The sequence below is a fragment of the Oryctolagus cuniculus genome, chromosome 18, assembly GCF_964237555.1.
Source record: "Oryctolagus cuniculus chromosome 18, mOryCun1.1, whole genome shotgun sequence".
NCBI lineage: Eukaryota > Metazoa > Chordata > Mammalia > Lagomorpha > Leporidae > Oryctolagus > Oryctolagus cuniculus.
Window position 1 is genome coordinate 17,058,956 of NC_091449.1, and position 22,423 is coordinate 17,081,378.

The window sequence follows — 22,423 nt, forward strand, 5'->3', positions numbered from 1 at the left end:
GCTCAAAATAAATCTTTGATTCTCTTAAGATCACTTTTTTGGTTGGTTTGTTTAATAAGGGATAGAGCCCATTTCAATTAAAACTTCTATAAGTGATTTTCCTACCTGCGTGATCACTTTATTTCTTGCATTCCTTATGTCACTGGAATATAACTGTCTCTTGCCCCTTTACTTACTTTTCCTCAAGTCTTTATGAAAGTACTGATTGTTACACACCCCTGCAGGGCCAAAACTGTATGGAAAAAGTTTGTGACTTGAGAAGAAAAGCAAGGCTTTTCTTCTTTTTTTTTTTTTTTTTTTTGACAGGCAGAGTGGACAGTGAGAGAGAGAGAGACAGAGAGAGAAAGGTCTTCCTTTTGCCGTTGGTTCACCCTCCAATGGCCGCCGCTGCAGCCGGCGCACCGTGCTGATCCGATGGCAGGAGCCAGGAGCCAGGTGCTTTTCCTGGTCTCCCATGGGGTGCAGGGCCCAAGCACCTGGGCCATCCTCCACTGCACTCCCTGGCCATAGCAGAGAGCTGGCCTGGAAGAGGGGCAACCGGGACAGAATCCGGCACCCCGACCGGGACTAGAACCCGGGGTGCCGGCGCCGCAAGGAGCAAGGCTTTTCAGTATGATCTCCTTGAAGGATCCCATAGAATTCCCTACTTTTTCTTGTTTCTTTTTTATTATGATCTTTCTACTTTCAAAGGAGGGAATGGCTCTTCCTCTTGCCCAGTGACATCCTTTGTATGTCAACTTGGGAGTCAGTTCTTTTCCAGATGTTTTAAAAAATTTAGACTTTAATATATTAATCTCCTCTTTAAAATGCATTTATTCAAAATATATTAAGGCCTGTTCTGTGTCAAGGACAGTAGTATACATTGTGGAAATGATTATCTAGACAAGCCTTTCACACTCCTGTTTAACTGATATTCTTGTGGGAGAGATACAAAATAAATATGGAAACAAAATGTGTATACGTACATATATATGTGTATACGTACATATATATGCATATATATGCACATATATAGATTTATTTAATAAATATAACTGTAGTAGGCAGTGATTAACACCATAGATGAATACAGGGTAAGCAAAAAAAGGAAGGATGGTAGCTGTTTTAGATAGGTGGATTTTGGATAAAAGCCTCTCTGAAGAGGTAAATTTTTTTTTTTTTTAAGGGAAAGGGTTTATTGGGAGAAACCCAACAGACCAGAGGGAAGGGGCAAAGAAGGAAAAAGAGAGAGAAGGAGAGCGTGAGAGATCCAGAGTCAAAGAGATCAGGAGATGGCGAGAAAGAGATGAAGAGGTAATATTTGAACAAAGAATTGACTAAAGTGAGGGCATGCATCAGACCAATATTTGGGAGAACAGTATTCTAGTTAGAGTAGTAACTGTAAAGGCCTTGGGTGGGTATTAACTTTGTAGCAATAACAGAAAAGCATTATATCTAGAAAAAAGTAAACAATAGAGTAATAAGAAATAAAGATGATTAGGAAATAGAAAACAGTTGAAATTTTATTCTCTAAGGTGGTGCCCTATGACTCCTGGCTGAAGCAAATGCAAATTTCTGGAGGAAAATTAAGAGGCCTATAGAAATCTTCTCTGGAGGAAAAGTAAGAGGCTTATAGAATTCCCACAAATTAAGATCAACAAAAGGTGAGCTCACAAAGATTGTCACATTCATAAAGAAACAGGTCACAGATGAGTAATAGATAATCTGAAGAAGTAAGAGATTACATGGCTACAACAGTACTTATTGGAATTATCAAATGTTGATATAAACTACTGAGGAAATATTTAAAGACATAAATATTAAATCACAAGAATGAGAAGTGATGAGGTTTTCATAAGGGGAGAGATATGAAACAGAACCAAACAGATCTTTTCTAAAGGTTCTGTTTAATTCTTTTTGAAAATAATAATTAAAAGATGGATACATTGCAATGTGTGAAAATTACTCTTATCAAAAGACAAAGAAAGTAAAAGACAAGCAATGAATGGGATAAAGATATTTGCAATACATATAAACAACAGAGAAATTAGTATTCAGAGTATAAACAGCATCTACAGATTGGAGCAGGCATTGTGGCATAGTGGATTAAGCAACCACTGGGGATCCCCACATCCATTTTGGAGTGCCTGAGATCGAGTCCTGGCTCTTCAGCTTCTGATCAAGCTTCCTGTTAATGTGTCTGGGAGGCAGCATATCGTAGCCCAAGTACTTGGGTTCTTGCCACCACATGGGAGTTCCTCACTCCTGGCTTTTGCCTGGCCCTGTCCTGGCTGTTATGGAAATTTCTGGAGTGAACCAGTAGATAGAAGATAGATTCTCTCTCTCCACTCTTTCTTTCAAATAAGTAAATAAATCTTTTTTTTTTTTAATTTTTTTTTTTGACAGGCAGAGTGGACAGTGAGAGAGAGAGACAGAGAGAAAGGTCTTCCTTTGCCGTTGGTTCACCCTCCAATGGCCGCCACGGCCGGCGCGCTGTGGCCGGCGCACCGCGCTGATCCGAAGGCAGGAGCCAGGTGCTTCTCCTGGTCTCCCATGGGGTGCAGGACCCAAGGACTTGGGCCATCCTCCACTGCACTCCCTGGCCACAGCAGAGAGCTGGCCTGGAAGAGGGCAACCGGGACAGAATCCGGCACCCTGACCGGGACTAGAACCTGGTGTGCCAGCGCCGCAAGGCAGAGGATTAGCCTATTGAGCTGCGGCACTGGCCTCAAATAAGTAAATAAATCTTTAAAAAGAAGTTTCTATAGATTAGTAAGAAAGAGGTAAATAACTTTTTGAAAAATCACATAAAAGTTATTTATAGGCAATTTGGGGTAAAGGAAATGGGCCAGTAAACATATTAAAAGATGATCAACTGAAAATTAAATTAAAATCACTGATAATTATGTCACATGCCACAGATTATATTTTTGACATTTGGAGGTAGAAGGTATACTTCCTTATTCACAATGGCCAAAAATGGAAACAACCTATCTATTCTTCAACTAATGAAAAGATGAATAAAATTTGGTCTATCCTTCTAATGGAATATTATTCAGCAATAAAAATAATGAAGTTCTGATACATGCTACAGTGTGGGTGAACTTTGAAAACATGTTAAATGGAAGAAGCCAGACACAAAAGGCTACATATTGGATAACTGCAGTTATATAAAATGTCCACAATTGGCAATCCTATGAAAATACAAAGTAGATTAATGGTTGCCCAGCAAGGAGATAGGATAAGGGCAATGGGGAGATGAGAAGTGACTGTTAATAGGCACAGTGTTTTTTTGGTGGTGGGAGGGGAGGTGATAAAATATTAACAAAATTTTGTACATGAAAAACCATTTAATTGTGCACTTTAAATGAGTGAACTGTAGGTACATGGATTATATCTCATAGAATTGTTTCATGGTATCAATTGGCATAACCACTTTATAAAACAATATGGAAGTAGTTTCTGAATTTGTATGCACTTTAGAAGTGGCTGAGGTCTTAAAAATTTCAGAGCCAAGGGCATACCCCATACAATTAAAACTATCTCTGGGCATGGGACATAAGTATCATTATTTTTTGAAACTCTTCATGTTGTTCAAATATTTACACATTTGATAACCACTATAATACGGTATTATCAGAGAATTTAGTTTTTAAATTTGAAGGTTCACTCCATGTAGTTAACTGTTTACCTACCAGTATGCTTGGATTTATTTCTTTCCAATTGTATGTGTTGTTTACTAACTTTACAGGCTACCCATACTTATTCTCTTTCCCTGTTTAGAATGGATATAACTGTTTTTCTTTTTTCAAATCATATCATTTTGCCCCCTTGTTTTCTTTGGAAGACATACACTATTTATATACTTGTTCAAGTTATCTTTTTTTTTTTAAAGTATTGCTCAAGCTTTTTTTGTTGTTTTAAAGATTTATTTATTTATTTGAAAGGCAGGGTTACAGAGAGAGAGAGGGAGAAACAGAGATAGATCCTCTACCTGCTGGTTCACTCCCAAAATGGCTGCGTGGCCAGGGCTCATTCGGGTGGAAGCCAGGAGCCACGAGTCTCATCCACATGGGTGGTAGGGGACCAAGCACTTGAGCCATATTCTGCTGCTTTCCCAGGCCATTAGCAGGAAGCTGGTTCAGAAGTGAAGCAGATGAGACTCAAAACTGGCACTCATGTAGGGTGCTGGCATCACAGGCAACAGCTTTACCCACTTCACCATAACGCTAGCCTCTCTCTCTCTCTCTCTCTCTCTCTCTCTCTCTCTTGTTTTTTTTTTTTTTTAAGATTTATTTATTTATTTGAAAATCAGAGTTACAGAGAGAGGGGGAGAGAGATTTTCTGCCCTCTGGTTCACTCCCCAAATGGCTGCCAGAGCTGGGCCAGCCCAAACCTAGGAACTGGGAGCCACATCCAGGTCTCCCACATGGGTGGCAGCGGCCCAAGCACTTGGGCCATATTCTGATGCCTTTCCTGGGTCATTAGCAGGGAGCTGGATCAGAAATGGAACAACCAAGACATAAACCAGGACCCACGTCAGATGCTGGTGTTGAGGTGGTGGCTTTACTTTGTATACCACAACGTTGGCTCTACGAGTTATCTTTTATGTTTTCATCATATGTATCTAATTACTTAAAAAAAAAAAAAGACGATTTATTTGAAAGTCAAAGTTACACAGAGAAAGAAGGAGAGGCAGAGAGAGTTCTTCCATCTGCTGGTTCACTCTCCAGATGGCTACAACAGCCAGTGTTGGGCCAGGCTGAAGCCAGGCGCCAGGAGCTTCTTCTTGGTTTCCCACATGGGTGCAGGGACCCATGGACTTGTACTATGTCCCATGGCTTTCCCAGGACATAGCAGAGAGCTGGATCAAAAGTGGAATAGGGGCTGGCACCTGCAGTGCCAGCATCCCATATGTGCGCTGGTTCGAGTTCCGGCCGCTCCACTTCTAGTCCAGCTTTCTGCTATGTCCTGGGAAAGCAATGGAAGATAGTCCAAGTCCTTTGGCCCCTGCACCTGTGTGGGAGACCCAGAAAAAGCTCCAGGCTCCTGGCTCCTGGCTTCGGATTGGCACAGCTCCAGCCAGCGTGGCCATCTGGGGAATGAACCAGTGGATGGAAGACCTCTCTCTCTCTCTTTCTGACTCTCAGTAACTCTGCTTTTTGAATAAATAAATAAATCTTAAAAAAAAAAAAAAAGTGGAGCAGCCAGGACTTGAACCAGTGTCCACGTGGGATGCTGGCACTGTAGGCAGCAGCTTTACTGGCTGTGCCACATCACCAGCCCCTCTAATCCCTTTTAGTGCAAATCAAGTTTTGCAGTTTTTATTAATAATTGTACCAGAAGATATACATATTTAATGATTATTAAATGTTTTAATGGATATTAAAACAATTAGTCAATCCAAATACAATGTTTAGTTTACATAGTGCTTTGCAGAAATCTTTCAGTAAAATACAAGAGTATTTTAAAAGTTCTTGAATAGTGGAATTAAAAGATAACTTTAGGGGCCGGCGTTGTGGCACAGTAGGTTAATCTTCCATGTGCAGTGCTGGCATCACATATGGGCAGTGGTTTGAATCCCAGGTGTTCCTCTTCTGATCCAGCTCTCTGCTATGGCCTGGGAAAGCAGTAGAGGATGGCCCAAGTGCTTGGTCCCTGCACTGTGTGGGAGAACTGGAGGAATCTCCTGGCTCCTGGCTTTGAATCGGCTCAGCACCGGCCATTGTGGCCAATTGGTGGGTGAACCAGTGGATGCAAGACCTTTCTATCTCTCCCTCTCACTGTCTGTAACTCTACCTCTCAAATACATAAATTAAATATTTCAAAAAAGAAAAAAGAGATAAGTTTATTAAGGGAATGGATATTTGTCTCAGTGGTTAAGATACCTGTTGATGCCTGTATCCCATATCAGAATACCTGGGTTTGAATTGCAGCTCCAGCCCTGAATCCATCTTCATTCTAATGTAGTCTCTGGGAGGCAACTAATGAAGGCTCAAATAGTTGGGATCCTGCTACTCCTGTGGGAGACCTGGACTGACTTCCTGGCTTCCAGCTTTAGCCCCTGGCTATTGCAGGCATTTAGGGAGTAAACCACTGCATGGTAGGTTGCTCTGTCTACCTGCCTGTCCATCTGTCTGCTTCTCTCTGCCTCTCAATAATTTAAAAAAAAATTTTGGTACAATAAGTATTGAAATTCATGCATAGTTTTTTTTTTTTTTTTAATATGCATTCCATTTCCATAAACTTTTTGAAGACCTCACATATGCATGGATTTCAACATCTTTTGCACTAAAATAAACTTACCTTTTAATTCCATTTTCCACAGACTTTTGGACATAACCTTGTATATGCCTTCCTCCCACCTCTAGGATATCTAGGCTAACAAGTTGAAAAACATAAAGGATAGTACACCATGAAATAAATTGGCTGTTATGGCAATGAGGTTCAATAGAGAGATGAGAAAAAATTAACAAAATCTTAAAAAAAAAAGTCAGAGATGGAGATCTCCCATCTCCTGGTTCATTCCTCATATGCCCCTAACATGTGGGGCTGGGCTAGGTGGAGGTCTAGAGCTGGGAACTCAATCTAGGGCTACCTGGTGAGTGGCAGGGACTGAATTACTTAAGCCGCCATCTGCTGTCTCCTAGGATGTGCATTAGCAGAAAGCTGGATGGGATTCAAACCAGGTACTCTGATATGGGATGCAAGCATCCTAAGCCTTGTCTTTACTGCTGTACCTAATGCCTGCCCATCACAGAATTCTTATCAGCAATTTACCAAGAAGTATAAAAGTGTGCTCTTTTGCTATACTTTTATCAATACTGGATATTATCATTTCAAGATAACTTTGTCAACTTTTTGTAAAAAATAACATTTCTGCCATTATTGCTGAATTGAAACATTTTTGGGGTATTTTTTTGCCTGTTTTGGTATTTTAATCATTATCATTATTGTCTAAGTCATACACACACACACACACACACACACACACTGAATTCAGCAACAGCTAAAATTAACATCTAAATTCCCCACCCCCAGGACAATAGAAAGGAATATGGAATGCTTTAATTTTGATTTCTCTCATCTATTATGTTGTCTGGTATTTTAGTTTTTAGTTCTGTTCTCTTTTTAACCTCTAAAACATGCTTTATTTTTGTTTTATAATGTCAGTGTTTACTTGTGAATTTATTCTATGACTAATCTTTTATTTGCAAACTACTTTTCCATCATACATTCCTTCCATGGTCATTTTATTTATGATGAAATAGATTAAGGAAAGTTTTTTAGTAAATCCTATGCATTTTAATTTTTGTTGATTTTGCAAAATAACCTGTTTCATGGTCATTCTTTCCTGGTGATTTAACTGGGTATAAATTTCTATGCTGACATTTTTTTCTCAGCACTCTGAAGATACTATTCCACTGTCTTTTGGCTTCTATTGTTGCTCATGGGAAATCTGCCATCTGTTTCATGTTGTTCCTTTTGTAAGTAATGTGCATTTTCTCTCTGGCTGTTTTTAAGATTTTTTTTTCTTTAAGATTTTCATTTAATTGTTTAAATTATTTCAGTTCTAGATGCTTGGTATTCTCCCCTTATCTCAGATATTTTTAAAACTTATCCTCTTCTTTTGGTTTTTATATGATATTTCATATATTTTAAGCATTTATATTCAGCAATTCAGCAGCTTTCTGGGGAAAGTTCTAATTTTGCTATTTCATTCACAAGTGAGATCTCCTGTATAATAATAAATTATCCATAACAATTTTTTTCTTCTTTTCATTAAGAGACCAGGACAAGACTGAGATGTTCCTTGTCATTTTCCTTTAAAGTCAGATGGATTTTTTTTTCCCTCTATTTGTCTGAACTGGAGGCCTTGGATAGTTCCACTTTATAATTATAAAGAGGTTTAATTCTAACACCAGCTTTCTTGTGCGCTCATTGCTTTATCTCTTGGAATTTTTCAGACCAATATGATACTTTTAGGTAAATAAAGTCAGTAGATGTCCTGAGGGTATCTGTAACTTAACAGCATGTTTACTTCTCTAGTTTCTAATTCTTATTTCATTTGCCACTTCTGACTCTTTACTGTCTTTTAAGCTTAGCGTGCTCTTAAAAGGATGGTTGTCGTATTTTATCCAACATTCATTGATGTTTTTCAGGATTAACAGTTTTTACTTTTTTTATGTCCTCTGTATGTTCATTTTTTTCTCAAAGGTTCTTGTGCATTTCTTCTAAGCAATTTCCTTAGAGCTTCAGAAATTTTATTAACATAATGAATAGAATATTTTCTATGACATTATCTAAATGGTTAGCACATATTATATATTTATGTATGATGTATGTATTGTACATATTTGTATAATTTATATATGTGTATACATATAAATATCCATTTGTGGAAATTGTCAATAACCTGATAGAAATATCTAACCATATTTTAGTGGATAATACTGGATTTTAAGGTCTTGGTTTCTAAATATATCTTTCCTTTTTCTATTTATCTGTTGTTTTTTTTTTTAAAGATTATTTATTTGAAAGTCAGAGTTACACAGAGAGAGGAGAGGCAGACAGAGCGAGGTCTTCCATCTGATGGTTCACTCCCCAATTGGCTGCAATGGTCGGAGCTGCACCGATCCGAAGCCAGGAGCCAGGAGCTTCTTTTGGGTCTCCTATGCAGGTGCAGGGGCCCAAGGACTTGGGCCACTTCTGCTGATTTCCCAAGCCATAGCAGAGAGCTTTGATCGGAAGTGGAGTATCCGGGTCTCGAACCAGTGCCCGTATGGGATGCTGGCACTTCAGGCCAGGGTGTTAATCCGCTGTGCCACAGTGCCAGCCTTATCTTTTTTTTTTTTTTTAAATATTTATTTATTTGAAAGAGTTACAGAGAGAGAGAGCCAGAGAGAGAAAGAAGTCTTCTATCTGCTGGTTCATTCCCTGAATGACCACATCGGCCAGAGCTTAGCTGATCTGAAGCCAGGAGTCAGGAGCTTCTTCCAGGTCTCCCACGTGAGTTTAGGGGCCCAAGGAGTTGGGCCATCTTCAATGGCTTTCCCAAGTCACAGCAGAGAGTTGGATTGGAAATGGAGAGGCCAGCACTGTGGCACAGTGGGTTAAAGCCCTGACCTGAAGCACCGGCATCCCATATGGGCACCGGTTCTAGTCCCGGCTGCTCCACTTCCTATCCAGCTCTCTGCTGTGGCCTGGGAAAGCAGTAGAAGATGGCCCAAGTTCTTGGGCCCCTGCATCTGCGTGGGAAACCCGGAAGAAGCTCCTGGCTCCTGGCTTTGGATTGACGTAGCTCCTGCCATTGCGGCCATCTGGGAAGTGAACCATCAGATGGAAGACCTCTCTCTCTGTCTCTACCTCTCTCTGTAACTCTGTCTTTCAAATAAATAAAATAAATCTTAAAAAAAAAAAAAAAAAAAAAAAGGAAATGGAACAACCAAGACTCGAACTGGCACCCATGTAGGATGCTGACGCTGTATGCTGGGGTTTTAATCTGCTGCGCCAGTGCTGACCCCTCTATTTATCTTTTTTGGAAACTATATTCAGTTGGCTATTTAGCAGAATTTGAAAACAATTTTTTAAAAGATTTTTATTTATTTGAGAGATGGAGTTACAGAAAGAAAGATCTTCCATCTGCTGGTTCACTCCCCAAATGGCTGCAATGGCTAGAGCTGGGCAAATCCCAAGCCAGAAGCCAGGTACTTCTTCCAGTCTCCCATACAGGTGCAGGGGCCCAAGCATGTGAGCTGTCTTCTATGCTTTCCCAGGCCATCAGAGGGAGCTGGATTGGAAGAGGAGCAGTCAAGACATGATCCGGCACATATATGGGATGCTGGCACTGCAGGCAGTGGCTTAGCCTACTACGCCTCAGCGCTGGCCTCTGAAAACAATTTTTTTAAAAAGATTTTATTTATTTAAAAAACAGATGAGAGAGCAATAGATCCTCCATCTGCTGGTTCACTCACCAAATGGCCACAGGAGATGGGATTAGACCAGGCTGAAGTTCACCAGGAGCCACAAACGCCATCTGGGTTTCCCATATAGGTATAAAGAATTTAAGTACTTGAGTAATCCTTTACTGCTTCTCAGACACATTAACAAGGAACTGGACTGGAAGCAGAACAACTAGGACTTGAACTGGCACTCTGATATGGGATGTGGGTATCCCAAGTGGCAATTATAACTGCTATGCCACAATGCCTGCCTCCAAATATTTTGGTGTTTTTTTTTTTTTTTCAAACTTTATTGGCAATGTATTAATGTTTATTAAATGTATTTCTATATGTGTCTGGTAAATATCCCTAATTAGATTAAGGAAGAACTATTCTGATTTAAAGAGTTTTTTGAAAAATTATATTTGGTGGAGGTGCTGTGGTATACTGGGTAAAGCTACCACCTGTAGTGCTGGCATCCTATATGGGCACCTCTTTGAGTCCCATTTGCTTCACTTCCAGTCTAGCTCTCTACTATGGCCTGGGAAAGCAGAAGATGGCCCAAGCGTTTGGGCCCTTGCACCCGCGTGGGAGACTTGGAAGAAGCTCCAGGCTCCTGGCTTTAGATCGACCCAAGCTCTGGCCATTGTGGCCACTTTGGGAGTGAACCAGCGGATAGAATATTTCTCTCTTTCTGCCTCTGCCTTTCAAATAAATCAATAAATCTTTAAAAAATATCCCGGTTGGGGAGCCGGATTCTGTCCCGGTTGCTCCTCTTCCAGTCCAGTTCTCTGCTGTTGCCCAGGAAGGCAGTGGAGGATGGCCCAAGTGCTTGGGCCCTACACCCGCATGGGAGACCAGGATGAAGCACCTGGCTCCTGGCTTCAGATCGGCACAGCGTACCAGCCATGCGGCCATTTGGGGGGTGAACCAATGGAAAAAGGAAGACCTTTCTCTTTGTCTCTCTCTCTCTCTTTCTCTAACTGCCTGTCAAAAAATAAATTAATTAATTAAAAAATAATTATATTTATTTGAGACACAGTATATCCACTGGTTAATTCCTCGATTATCCCCAAGGGTTGGACGCAGGTAGAAGCTGAAAGCCAGGACCCAGGAACTCAGTTGAGGTCTCCCACATAGGTGGCAGGAATCCAACTATTTGAGTCATCACCACTGCCTGTCAGGGTCTTCATTAGCAGAAAGCTGGAATCAGAAACCAGACCCAGAAACTGAACTCAGGTAATCTGATACAGGATGTAGGTATTCAAGCCTACAGCTTAACCATATACCCATCTCAAATAAGCCATATACACATCTCAAATCTCATATAGTTTTTGATAAATGGTCTTAAAATACATTTTACAAATTTTTTGTGGGGCCGGCATTGTGGCATTAAGGGTAAAGCCACCACCTGTGATGCCAGCATCCCATATGGGTGCCAGTTTGTGTCCAGCTGCTCCAGTTCCCATCCAGCTCCCTGCTGGTAGCCTGATAAAAGCAGCAGAGGATGTCCCAAGTGTTGGGGCCCCCATCACCCACATGGGAGACTTGGATGGAGTTCCAGAATTCTGGCTTAAGCCTGGTCCAGCCCAGGCCATTGTGGATATTTAGGGATTGAACTAGTGGATGGAAGACACCTTTCCCCAAGCCCCCCTACTTTCAAGTAAATAAATAAATCTTTAAAATTTTACCTATGTTTATTCCTGAGATTGACTTCCTGAGCTGTGTGTCTAGTTTTATTATGTGAGTTCATTTAACTTCATAAAATACTTTGGTAGATTTCCAGAGTTTTATATATTCAACAACACTTGTGAACGATCTGAATTATACTCAGATACTCTTTAATGGATTGGATGGTCTTGCCAGTAATATCATTAGGCATCATCAATATTCAGTGACCCTAAATCCCATAGATCCCATGATCAATATATACAAATGACCTGTCGTCATCAGAACTATTACCTTTTAGGAGCAGGGCCTTTAAACTCAAATTAAAAATTCTTTTTGCTTCTTTTCTTTTTATTTATTTTTATTTTTTATTTTTTTGACAGGCAGAGTTAGAGAGTTTGCTTATTTTCTAATGTAAATTGACAATTATAATTGTGTATATATATATATATGGGGCACTAATTGATTTATGAATATAATGTGGATTATGTAAATCAAGCTAAGCAGAACATTTGATATTTAGCAATTTTTGTAATGTAAACTACACTATTAATTATTTACCATGCTTTTAGGCAAATTTCAAAAGTAAAAAAGCCCTGATTCCTCCTATCTGAGATTTTTGTATCTGTTGACCATGATCTATCATTCCCTTACTCTCATTTTTTAAAAAAGATTTATTTATTTATTATCTGAGAGGCAGAGTTACAGACAGAGAGAGTGACAGACAGGGAGAGAGGTCTTCTATCTGCGGGCTCACTCCCCAGATGGCCGCAACAGCCACAGCTGGGCTGATCTGAAGCCAGAGCCAGGAGCTTCCTCCAGGTCTCCCATGTTGGTGTAGGGGACTTGGATCATCTTCCACAGTTTTCTCAGGCCATCATCAGGGAGCTAGATTGGAAGTGGAGCAGCCAGGATTCAAACTGGTGTTTATATAAGCGGCTGCAGGTGGCTGCTTAACCTGCTACACCACAGTGCTGGCCCCTCTCTTAAATTTTGTGACTACCATTCTATTCTTTGCTTCTGTGGGTTCTACCATCTTTGATTACACATAATTAGAAGTATGTGTTGTTTGTCTGTGCCTGGTTTATTACACAATATAGTGATCTCCAATTCAATACTTATCACAAATGACAGAATTTCCTTCAAATTTTTGTGTATACACCCACACCACATTTTCTTTCTACCTGTTGATGTGATCCTTAGGCTGATTCCATAACTTATTGATTGTGACTAGTGCTTCAGGGGAGTAGAGGTATCTTCAACAAACTGATTTCAAATCTTTTTAGTAAATACTCAGGAGTGGGATTACAGATCATATAGCAATTCTTTCTTTAGTGTTTTGAGGGATCTCTCTGCTTTTTGTGAATGGCTGCAGTGATTTTACAGAACCACCAAAAGTATACAAAGGTTCCCTTGTGTACATATCATTGCTGACATGTACTCTCATCTTTCTGAGAATAGCCATTCTGACAGGTATGAAGTGATAACTCATTGGGTTTTAATTTCTCGAATTATGAGCAGTGCTGAACTTTTTTTTTCACATATCTCTTGACCATTTGTGTGTCATGTCTTCAGAAATATCCATTCAGGCCCCTTGGTTATTTTTAAATTGTTTTTGTTTTCTTTCTCTTGAGTTCTTTATATATTTTGGATATCAGTATCTTTTCAGATTTAAGGCTTGTGAGTATTTTCACCCAATTTGTAGATTCTCTTTACACACTGAATTACATCCTTTGCTATGTAGAATCCTGTAGTTTGACATATTAATTTTGCTTTTATTGCTTTTTAATTTTGCTTTCATTGTCTGTTCTTTTGGAATCAAATCAGAAAATCATTGCCCAGATAAATGTTGTGTAGTTTCCCCCATTTCTTTTTAGTACTTTTATAATTTCTAGCCTTTAATCCATTTTGAGTTGATTTTTGAAAGAAGGATACAGTTTCATTTTCCTTCATGTTTTCCCAATACCGTTTCTTGAAGAGATTATCCTTTTTCATTTTGTTTTCCTGGCACCTTTGTTAAAAATCAGTCAGATGTGGGTTCATTTCTGAGTTCTCTCCTGTCTCATTACTTGATGTGTCTGTTTTTGCCAGCATTTTAGTTTTAGTTTTAGTTTTAGTTTGAAATTAGGTAGTATAATGTCTCCAGATTAGTTCCATGTTTTTCTTGCCCATGATTTCTGTGGCTGTTTGGAGTTTCTTGTAGTTCCAAATGAGCTTTATTATTTTTTTTTTCTGTGTCTGAGAGGAAAAAAATAACATTGGAATTGTGATAGCAATTGTATTGAATCTGTAAATCACTTTGGGTAGTATGGGTATTTCAGCAGAATTAAGTCTTCCAATCCATGAATGTGGAATATCTTTCAATGCTTCTGTTTTTCTCTTCAATATCTTACAGTTTTCAGTATACAAGTCTTTCACCTCATTTGTTAAATTTATATCTGATTTCTTTTTAAATTGGTAACTATTGTAAATAGGATTATTCCCTTGGATCTTTTTGTTGTTTCTGTTTTCAGATAGTTGTTGTTTGCACAAACTGTTGATTTTTTGTATTGATTTTGTGTCCTCAATTTTACTGTATTTGTTCATTAATAGTTTTTTGGTAGAGTCTAGATTTTTTTTTGATAGGCAGAGTGGATAGTGAGAGAGAGAGACAGAGAGAAAGGTCTTCCTTTTGCCGTTGGTTCACCCTCCAATGGCAGCCACGGCTGGCGCGCTGCGGCCGGCGCACCGCGCTGATCCGAAGGCAGGAGCCAGGTGCTTCTCCTGGTCTCCCATGGGGTGCAGGGCCCAAGCACTTGGGCCATCCTCCACTGCCTTCCCGGGCCACAGCAGAGAGCTGGCCTGGAAGAGGGGCAACCGGGAAATAATCCAGTGCCCCGACTGGGACTAGAACCCGGTGTGCCGGTGCCGCTAGGTGGAGGATTAGCCTATTGAACCGCGGCGCCGGCCAGAGTCTAGATTTTTTTTTACATATAAGATCTTGTCATAAGCAAACAATAATGATTTCCTTTCTTTCCAATTTGAATGCCTTTTATTTCTTTTTCTTGGCTAACTGCTTTAGCAAGGATTTCCAGTATCATGCTGAATAGAAGTGATGAGAGTAAGCATTCTTGTTTCAGATCTTAGTAGAAAGCTTTCAGCTTTTCATTGTTCAGTATAATATTAGCTGTGGGCTTTATTGTGTTGAGGTACACTGTTTCTATTCCTAATTTGATGAGGGATTTTTATTATGAAATTATTTTGAATTTTGTTAAATAGTTTTTCTATATTTAATAAAATTGTCATATGGTTTTGTCTTTCATTCTATTAATATATTACATTTATGGACTTGTCTTTGTTGAACCATGCTTACATTCCAAGGATACATCCCACTAATTCATGATTGGTGATCCTTTTAATGTGTTGGTGAATTTGCTTTGCTATATTTAGCTGAGGATTTTTCAATCTACATAATTCATCAAGATGTTGGCTTTTTTTTTTTTTTAATGTCTAGCTTTGGTATCATGGTAATGCTGGTTTTGTAAAGTGAGTCTGAAGTATTTGTATTTCCCCCTCTTCAATGACTGGAAGAGTTTGATAAGGATTGATATTGCAAGTATTCTTGAAATTTTGGTAGAGTTCAGGAGTGAAACTATCAGATCCTAGGCTTTTCTTTGAAGGAATGTTGCTGTTGTTAGTGATTCATTGCTAGTGCTACTTATTACTCTATTCCTTCATTATTGTCTTTTTAAAAAATTTTTTTATTTATTTATTTGATAGGTAGAGTTATAGACAGTGAGAGAGAGAGACAGAGAGAAAGGTCTTCCTTCTGTTGGTTCACTCCTCAAATGGCTGCTACCGACGGCACTGTGCCGATCCGAAGCCAGGAGCCAAATGCTTCCTCCTGGTCTCCCATGGGGTGCAGGGCCCAAACACTTGGGCCATCCTCCACTGCCTTCCCGGGGCCACAGCAGAGAGCTGGACTGGAAGAGGAGCAACCGGGACTAGAACCTGGCACCCATATGGGATGCTGGTGCTGCAGGTGGAGGATTAACCAAGTGAGCCATGGCGCCGGCCCCAATTATTCTGTCTTAATAGATTGTATACATCTAGGAATTCATTTCTTCTAGTTTATCCAATTTGTTGGTATGTAGTTGCTCATAGTAGTTTCTTATGATTCTTTTTTTTCTGTAGTATCAGTTGTAATGTCGCCTCTGATTTTGAGTTTTTTTCTTAATCTACCTAAAGGTGTGTTAGTTTGTTAATCTTTTTTAACAAACCAACTCTTCTTTTTGTTGATCTTTTGTATTATTTTTCTAGTTTTTTTAAGTTTCCTCTCTAATCTTTTATTATTTCATTCCTTCTACTAACTTTGGGCTTAGTTTGTTCTTTTTCTAATTCCTTAAGGAGAAATGTTGAGATCTTTCTTTTGATGTAGGCATATATTGCTGTGAGCTTTGTGACTAGCTAGCATTTTAATTTATCTCGTTATTTTTTAATTTTCCCTTTTAATTTCTTTATTGGTCCATTGGTTATTCTGGAGCTTGTTTAATTTTCATGTGCAAATATATGTGGGTTTTCTAAAATTCTATCTGTTGTTGATTTCTAATTTCATACCATTGTAATTAGAAAAGATATGTGCTATGATTTGGATCTTAAATTTATTAAGCTTCTTTTTGTATCCTAACATGTGATCTATCCTGGAGAATGTTTCATGTGTAATTGAGAAAAATGTACATTTTATTGATGTTGAATGGAATGTTCTGTTTATGTCTGTTAGGTCCAAAACTGAAGTTAAAGTGTTGTCCACATCCAGTGTTTACTTACTAACTTTCTGGCTGGATGATTTGTCCAGTGTTCCCTACTATTTTTTTTTTTTTTAAGATTTATTTATTTATTTGAAAGTCAGAGTTACACAGAGGGAGAAGGAGAGAGAGAGAGAGAGAGGTCTTCCATCCACTGGTTCACTCCCCAATTGGCTGCAATGGTCGGAGCTGCGCCAATCAGAAGCCAGGAGTCAGGAGCTTCCTCTGGGTATCCCATGTGGGTGCAGGGGCCCCAAGGACTTGGTCCATCCTCAACTGGCTTTCCCAGGCCATAGCAGAGAGCTGAATTGGAAGTGGAGCAGCCGGGACTTGAACTCATATGGGAATATGGGATGATAGCACTGCAGGTGGCGGCTTTACCCCCTATTGTCACGGTGCCGGCCCCAAAGTTCCCTACTATTAATTGTATTGCACTCTCTCTTCTTGTTCAGATCCCTTAATATTTGTTTTCTTTATTTATGTTCTCTGGTGTTAATTGCATATATATTTGTATTTGTCATATCCGCTTACTGAATTGAACTCTTCATCATAATATAATGTCCTTTTTTGCTACAGTTTTTGACTTAAACATCTATTTTATCTGATGTAAGTTCTCCCCGCTGTAGTTTGGTTTCCTCATGTGTGGATAATTTGCTGTGTCCCTTTACTTTCAGTCGGTGGGTGTCCTTATAAATGAGATAACAACTCATTTTATAAGCAGCATGTAGTTGAGTCTTTTTTTTTAATCTGTTCATTTGCTATGTTGTTTTTCTTTTAAAGATTCATTCATTTATTTATTTGAAAGGTAGAATGACAACGATGGGTAGGGGATGGAGAGAGAATCATCTACTGGTTCATTCCCCAAGTGGACATGACAACCAGATGTAGGTCTGGGACAGGCTAAGAACTCCATCCTGGTCTCCTACATGGGTAGCAGGGGCCCAAATACGTGGGCCATCTGCTGCTGCATCCCAGGCACATTAGCAGGAAGCTGAATCTGAAGCAGAGTAGCCAGGACTCACACCAGTCCTGAGATACGCGATGCTAGAGTTCCAGTGATGGCTTAACCTACGGTATCATAATGCCCACTCCACGCTCTGTACCTTTTGAAGGGAAAAATTAATCAATTTACATTCCAAATAAATGTTGATATAGGTAAGGAAAGGTAATTGTTTATATAGGTAAGGACTACAATTTTATTGTTCTGTTTTCTAGATTCTGAGTTTTTTCCTTTTTTGATGTCTTCCTTAGTGGGTTGGTAGTTTTCTGTAGTTACATGCTTTGAATCTTTTCTATTTGTTTTATGTGTCTCCTGAAGATTTTTACCTTACAGTTAGTTTGAGGCTTATAGAGAATATTGTGTAACAGCTTATTTAAAGGTGATAACAACTTTGCATGCAACGTTTTTACTGCTTTCTTTCTCTCACATTATGTGTTTTTGATATTTACATCATTTTGTAATGTGTGACTTGACTATTTTTGCTGTGTGTATTAATAATTTTGTCTTTAACTCTTGTACTAGAGATAAAATGATATGTCATCATTATAATTGTGTATCCTGAATATGGCTCTGTTTTAATTACTATACTTATTGAATTTTGTGCTTTCATATATTTCATATTACTTAGGAGCCTTTTGTTTCAGGACTTTTAGTACATCCTGAGTGGCAAGCTTACAGTTAATGAACTCCCTTAGCTTTTGTTTGTCTTGGAAAGTTTTTATTTCTCCATTTCTTTTTTTTTTTAATTAAGATTTATTTCATTTATGTGAAGGGCAGAGTTACAGAGAAAGATGGGAGGAGAGAGATCTTCCATAATCGTTCACTCCCCAAATAGCTGCAGTGGCAGGGCTGTACCAAAACCAGAAGCCAGGAGCTTCTTCCAGGTCTCCCACATGGTTGCAGGGGCCCAACCACTTTGGGCCATCTTCTATTGCTATCCCAGGCCATTAGCAGGGAGCTGGATCTTATGTGGGGCAACAGGGACTGGAACCAATGCCCATATAGGATGCTGGTGTTACAGATGGTGGCTTTGCCCACTATATCACAATGCCAGCCCATCGATCATTTCTGAATGACAATTTTGCAGAGTACAGGTTTCTTAGTTTGTAATTTTTCTTCAGCACTTGGAATATATCATTCTGCTCCCTTTTGGCCTACAGGGTTTCTTCTGAGCAACCTGCTGATAGTACTGTTTGTCACTCCTTTGCATGTTACAAGTTTCCTATGTTGTGGCTTTCAGAACTTTTTCCTTATCTTTAATTTTTGAAAACTTGATTATTACATATCTTGGTGAATTCTTTGAGTTGAATTCAATTGGAGGGCTCTATGTTTTTTAATTCGTGGATATTGTCATCCATCATCATCATCATCATCAGCCCTTACTTCCTAAAATACGCTTTCTGGCCTCTTCTTTCCTTCTACAAACTTCAAAAATGTGGTCAATTGATGGAAATTTCCATAATTCCCAGACTTCTATTATTCTTTTTCATCTTTTTGTTCCTCTGAGTAGATAATTTTGGATGTGCTGTCTTTGAGCTCACTGATTCTTCTGCTTGAGTTTACTGTTGAAACTTTCTATTAAATTTTTAAGATCTGTAGATCTGTTGCATTTTCTATCTCTATGATTTGCTTTTGGGTCTTTTTTTTTTTTTTGCAAACTTATTTATGTGTTTTTCACATTTCATATAATTTTTATCAATATTTTCTTATAGTTAACTGAATTTATTTAAGAGCCTTGTTCTGAATTATTTGTCAGTTATCTCATAGATACCCATTTTGTTAGGGTCCATTGTTGGAGCTTTATTCATTTCTTTTGAAAGGTTCCTTGATTGTTCCTCATTCTTGTGTCTTTGCATTTCAGTGCTTTTATAGAGACAGTTCTTCTTTTGGCCTTTATAGAAGCTCTTTGTCAGGGAAAGAGCTTCACAGCTTAATTTAGCCTGTGGTTCTGGAAGGACCAGCTGGTAATAGCTCTGGTCAGGCAGAGCTGTTTTAGGGTCTGTAGTTGGCTGTCATTGCCTTTGCTTTGACATCAAGTGGGGCTGCGGGCTAGACTTACTGTCTGGCAAGACCACTGACCAAGGTGCTGTTATGTGGAGCTGCTGGCAAGGTACTACTATGGCTTCTGGTCACAGAACTGTTCTGTCTGAGCAGTTTTTTTTTTTTTTTTTTTTTTTTCCCCACAAAGTGGACAGGGAGAGAGAGAGAGACCGAGAGAAAGGTCTTCCTTTGCCATTGGTTCACCCTCCAATGGCTGCCGCAGCCGGCGCGCTGTGGCCAGCGCACCGCGCTGATCCGATGGCAGGAGCCAGGTGCTTCTCCTGGTCTCCCATGGGGTGCAGGGCCCAAGCACCTGGGCCATCCTCCACTGCACTCTTGGGCCACAGCAGAGAGCTGGCCTGGAAGAGGGGCAACCAGGACAGAATCCGGCGCCCCGACTGGGACTAGAACCCAGTGTGCCGGCGCCGCAAGGTGGAGGATTAGCCTAGTGAGCCGCAGCGCTGGCCTGAGCAGTTGTATTTTTGCAATTGGGCAGGTCTGTGGAGTAGCCTCTGAGGTTAGGTGGAGACACAGCTCAAGTGGGCAGGCCCCGAGGCCATGCTGCTGGGAAATACATGACAGAGGATTGCCTCCATGTCAGGGTGGAACCATGGAGTCTTTTCTTGGCTGAGTATAAAATGTCATTGATCTAGGGTTAGCAGATCTAGCCTCTTGCTTCTTCGAAGTTCACACAGTCTGCCTACCTTTGTGGGGTCATTGGGTAGGCTTTTTGGTTCTTCACTGTTGTAGCTCCTATTTATTAAAAACGATTAGAGGCAGGCATCTTCCTGCCTCAGCAGTGTCATTGGGGTGGGTCTGAAGGTAGGTGTGGAAAATAGCTAGTTAGAGACCCAAGTTAGTTGAACTTTGCACTGGGCTTCTAAAGGTAACCAGCTCAGCTTTGTGTGGCAAGTTGCTGGTACCTCTTACTATGTAGGTGTGACTCAAGATCTACACACTGGTCACCATGGCCTCTGCCTGATTTCTTCGTTTCTTTTTGATCTCGGGTGATTTAGCCATACTCTGATCCTCGAGATTAGACTGGAATGGGAAGTTTCCTGGGAAATGTATCATACAGATTTTATTTGCATTTCCCTGATGGCTATTGAATACTGAGCATTTTATCATACATTTGTTGACTATTTGTATTTCTTCTTTTTTAAGAACTGTCTATTCAGTTCTTCGCCCATTTCTTTTTTCTTTTAAATATTTATATATTTATTTGAAAAGCAGAGTTGGAGAGAGAGAGAGAGAGAGAGAGAGAAAGAAAGATCTTCCATCCACTGGTTCACTCCCCAAATGGCCACAATGGCTAGGGCTGGGCCAGACAAAAGCAGGAACTAGGAGCTTTTTCTGGGTCTCCCACATTGGTGGCAAGGGCCTAAGCACTTCAGCCATCTTTTACTGCTCTCCCAGGCCATTACCAGGGAGCTGAATTGGATATGGAGCTACTGGGACATGAACCGGTGCCCATTTGGGATGCTGGCATCACAGGCTGTGGCTTAACCTGCTACAGCACAATGCCAGCCTCTCTTTGCCCATTTCTTAATTGGATTGGTTGATTATTTTGAGTTGCTGATATATTTTGAATATTAATATTTTGACAGATAAGAAGCTTGCACATATCTGCTCCCATTCTGTCAGGTGTCTCTTCAGTTTAACTTCACTTTTACTTTCCTGTGCAGAAGCTTCTGAATCTGATATAATCCCATTTTAGATTTACTTTTGTTGCCTATGCTTTGGTGGTCTTATCCAGGAAGTCATCACCTACAATCAATGTCTTGAAGTATTTCCCCTACATTTTCTTCTTGTTAGAAACTGTTGTTACATAGTCTCAGGTCTTTGATCCATCTTGATTTTTTTATATAGTGAGATACAGGGATCTAATATGTACATCCAGTTTTGCCAGCACCATTTATTGAAAAGAGTATCCTTTTTCCAATGTATGTTCTAGGCAGTTTTGTCAAACATCAGTTGGCTCTACGTATGAGGATTAATTTTTGGGCTGTCTGGCCGGCGCCGCGGCTCACTAGGCTAATCCTCTGCCTAGCGGCGCTGGCACACCGGGTTCTAGTCCCGGTCGGGGCGCCGGATTCTGTCCCGGTTGCCCCTCTTCCAGGCCAGCTCTCTGCTGTGGCCCGGGAGTGCAGTGGAGGATGGCCCAGGTGCTTGGGCCCTGCACCCCATGGGAGACCAGGAAAAGCACCTGGCTCATGGCTCCTGCCATCGGATCAGCGCAGTGCGCCGGCCGCGGCGGCCATTGGAGGGTGAACCAACGGCAAAGGAAGACCTTTCTCTCTGTCTCTCTGTCTCACTGTCCACTCTGCCTGTCAAAAAAAAAAAAAATTTTTTTTGGGGCTGTCTATTCTGTTCCATTGATCCTTGTGTGTGTGTTATGGTAGAATCATGCTGTTTTAATTACTATAGTTTTGGGGCCAGTGCTGTGGCTCAGCAGGTTAAAGTCCTTTCTGAGGCATCAGCATCCCATATGGGCACCAGTTCTAGTCCCTGCTGCTCCTCCTCTGATCCAGCTCTCTGCTATGGCCTGGGAAAGCAGTAGAAGATGGCCCAAGTCCTTGGGCCCCTGCACCTGCGTGGGAGACCCTGAAGGGACTCCTGGCTCCTAGCTTTAATTGGCACAGCTCCGGTCTTTGCAGCAGTCTGAGGAATGAACGAGCGGATACAGGACCTCTCTCTCTGTCTCTACCTCTCTCTGTAACTCTGTCTTTCAAATAAAATAGATACTTAAAAAAATAATGACTATAGTTTTATAGTATGCTTTGAAATCAGGTGTTGTAAGGCCTCCAGCTTGATGTTTTTTGCTCAGGATCACTTAGGCTATTCTGGATCTTTTGTGATTCCACATGAATTTTAGGATTGCTTTTTGTAATTCTGTAAAGAATGCTATGGTATTTTGATAGAGATTGTATTAAATCTGTAGATTGCATTAGGTAGTATAGACACTTTAATGCTATTAATTCTTCCAATCCATGAGCAAGGAATATCTTTGC

The 22,423-nt window shown here is 40.1% G+C and overlaps 1 protein-coding gene across 6 annotated transcripts in view; it reads left to right on the forward strand.

Moving 5' to 3' along the window:
• LOC100346786 (zinc finger protein 420) overlaps positions 1-22,423 on the forward strand; it is a 64,440-nt gene that overhangs the window by 27,068 nt on the left and 14,949 nt on the right. Inside the window, exons 1-2 of one of the 6 annotated variants that reach the window (XM_051847079.2) lie at positions 1,515-1,643; positions 7,383-7,466. The exons of 4 other annotated variants lie outside the window; for them this stretch is intronic. In XM_051847079.2, the coding sequence (XP_051703039.1) occupies positions 7,430-7,466 (37 nt within the window). In that variant the 5' untranslated portion in view covers positions 1,515-1,643; positions 7,383-7,429. Of the gene's footprint in view, positions 1-1,514; positions 1,644-7,382; positions 7,467-22,423 lie in introns of those variants that run through there. One more of the 6 variants, XM_070062291.1, reaches the window with a different exon arrangement.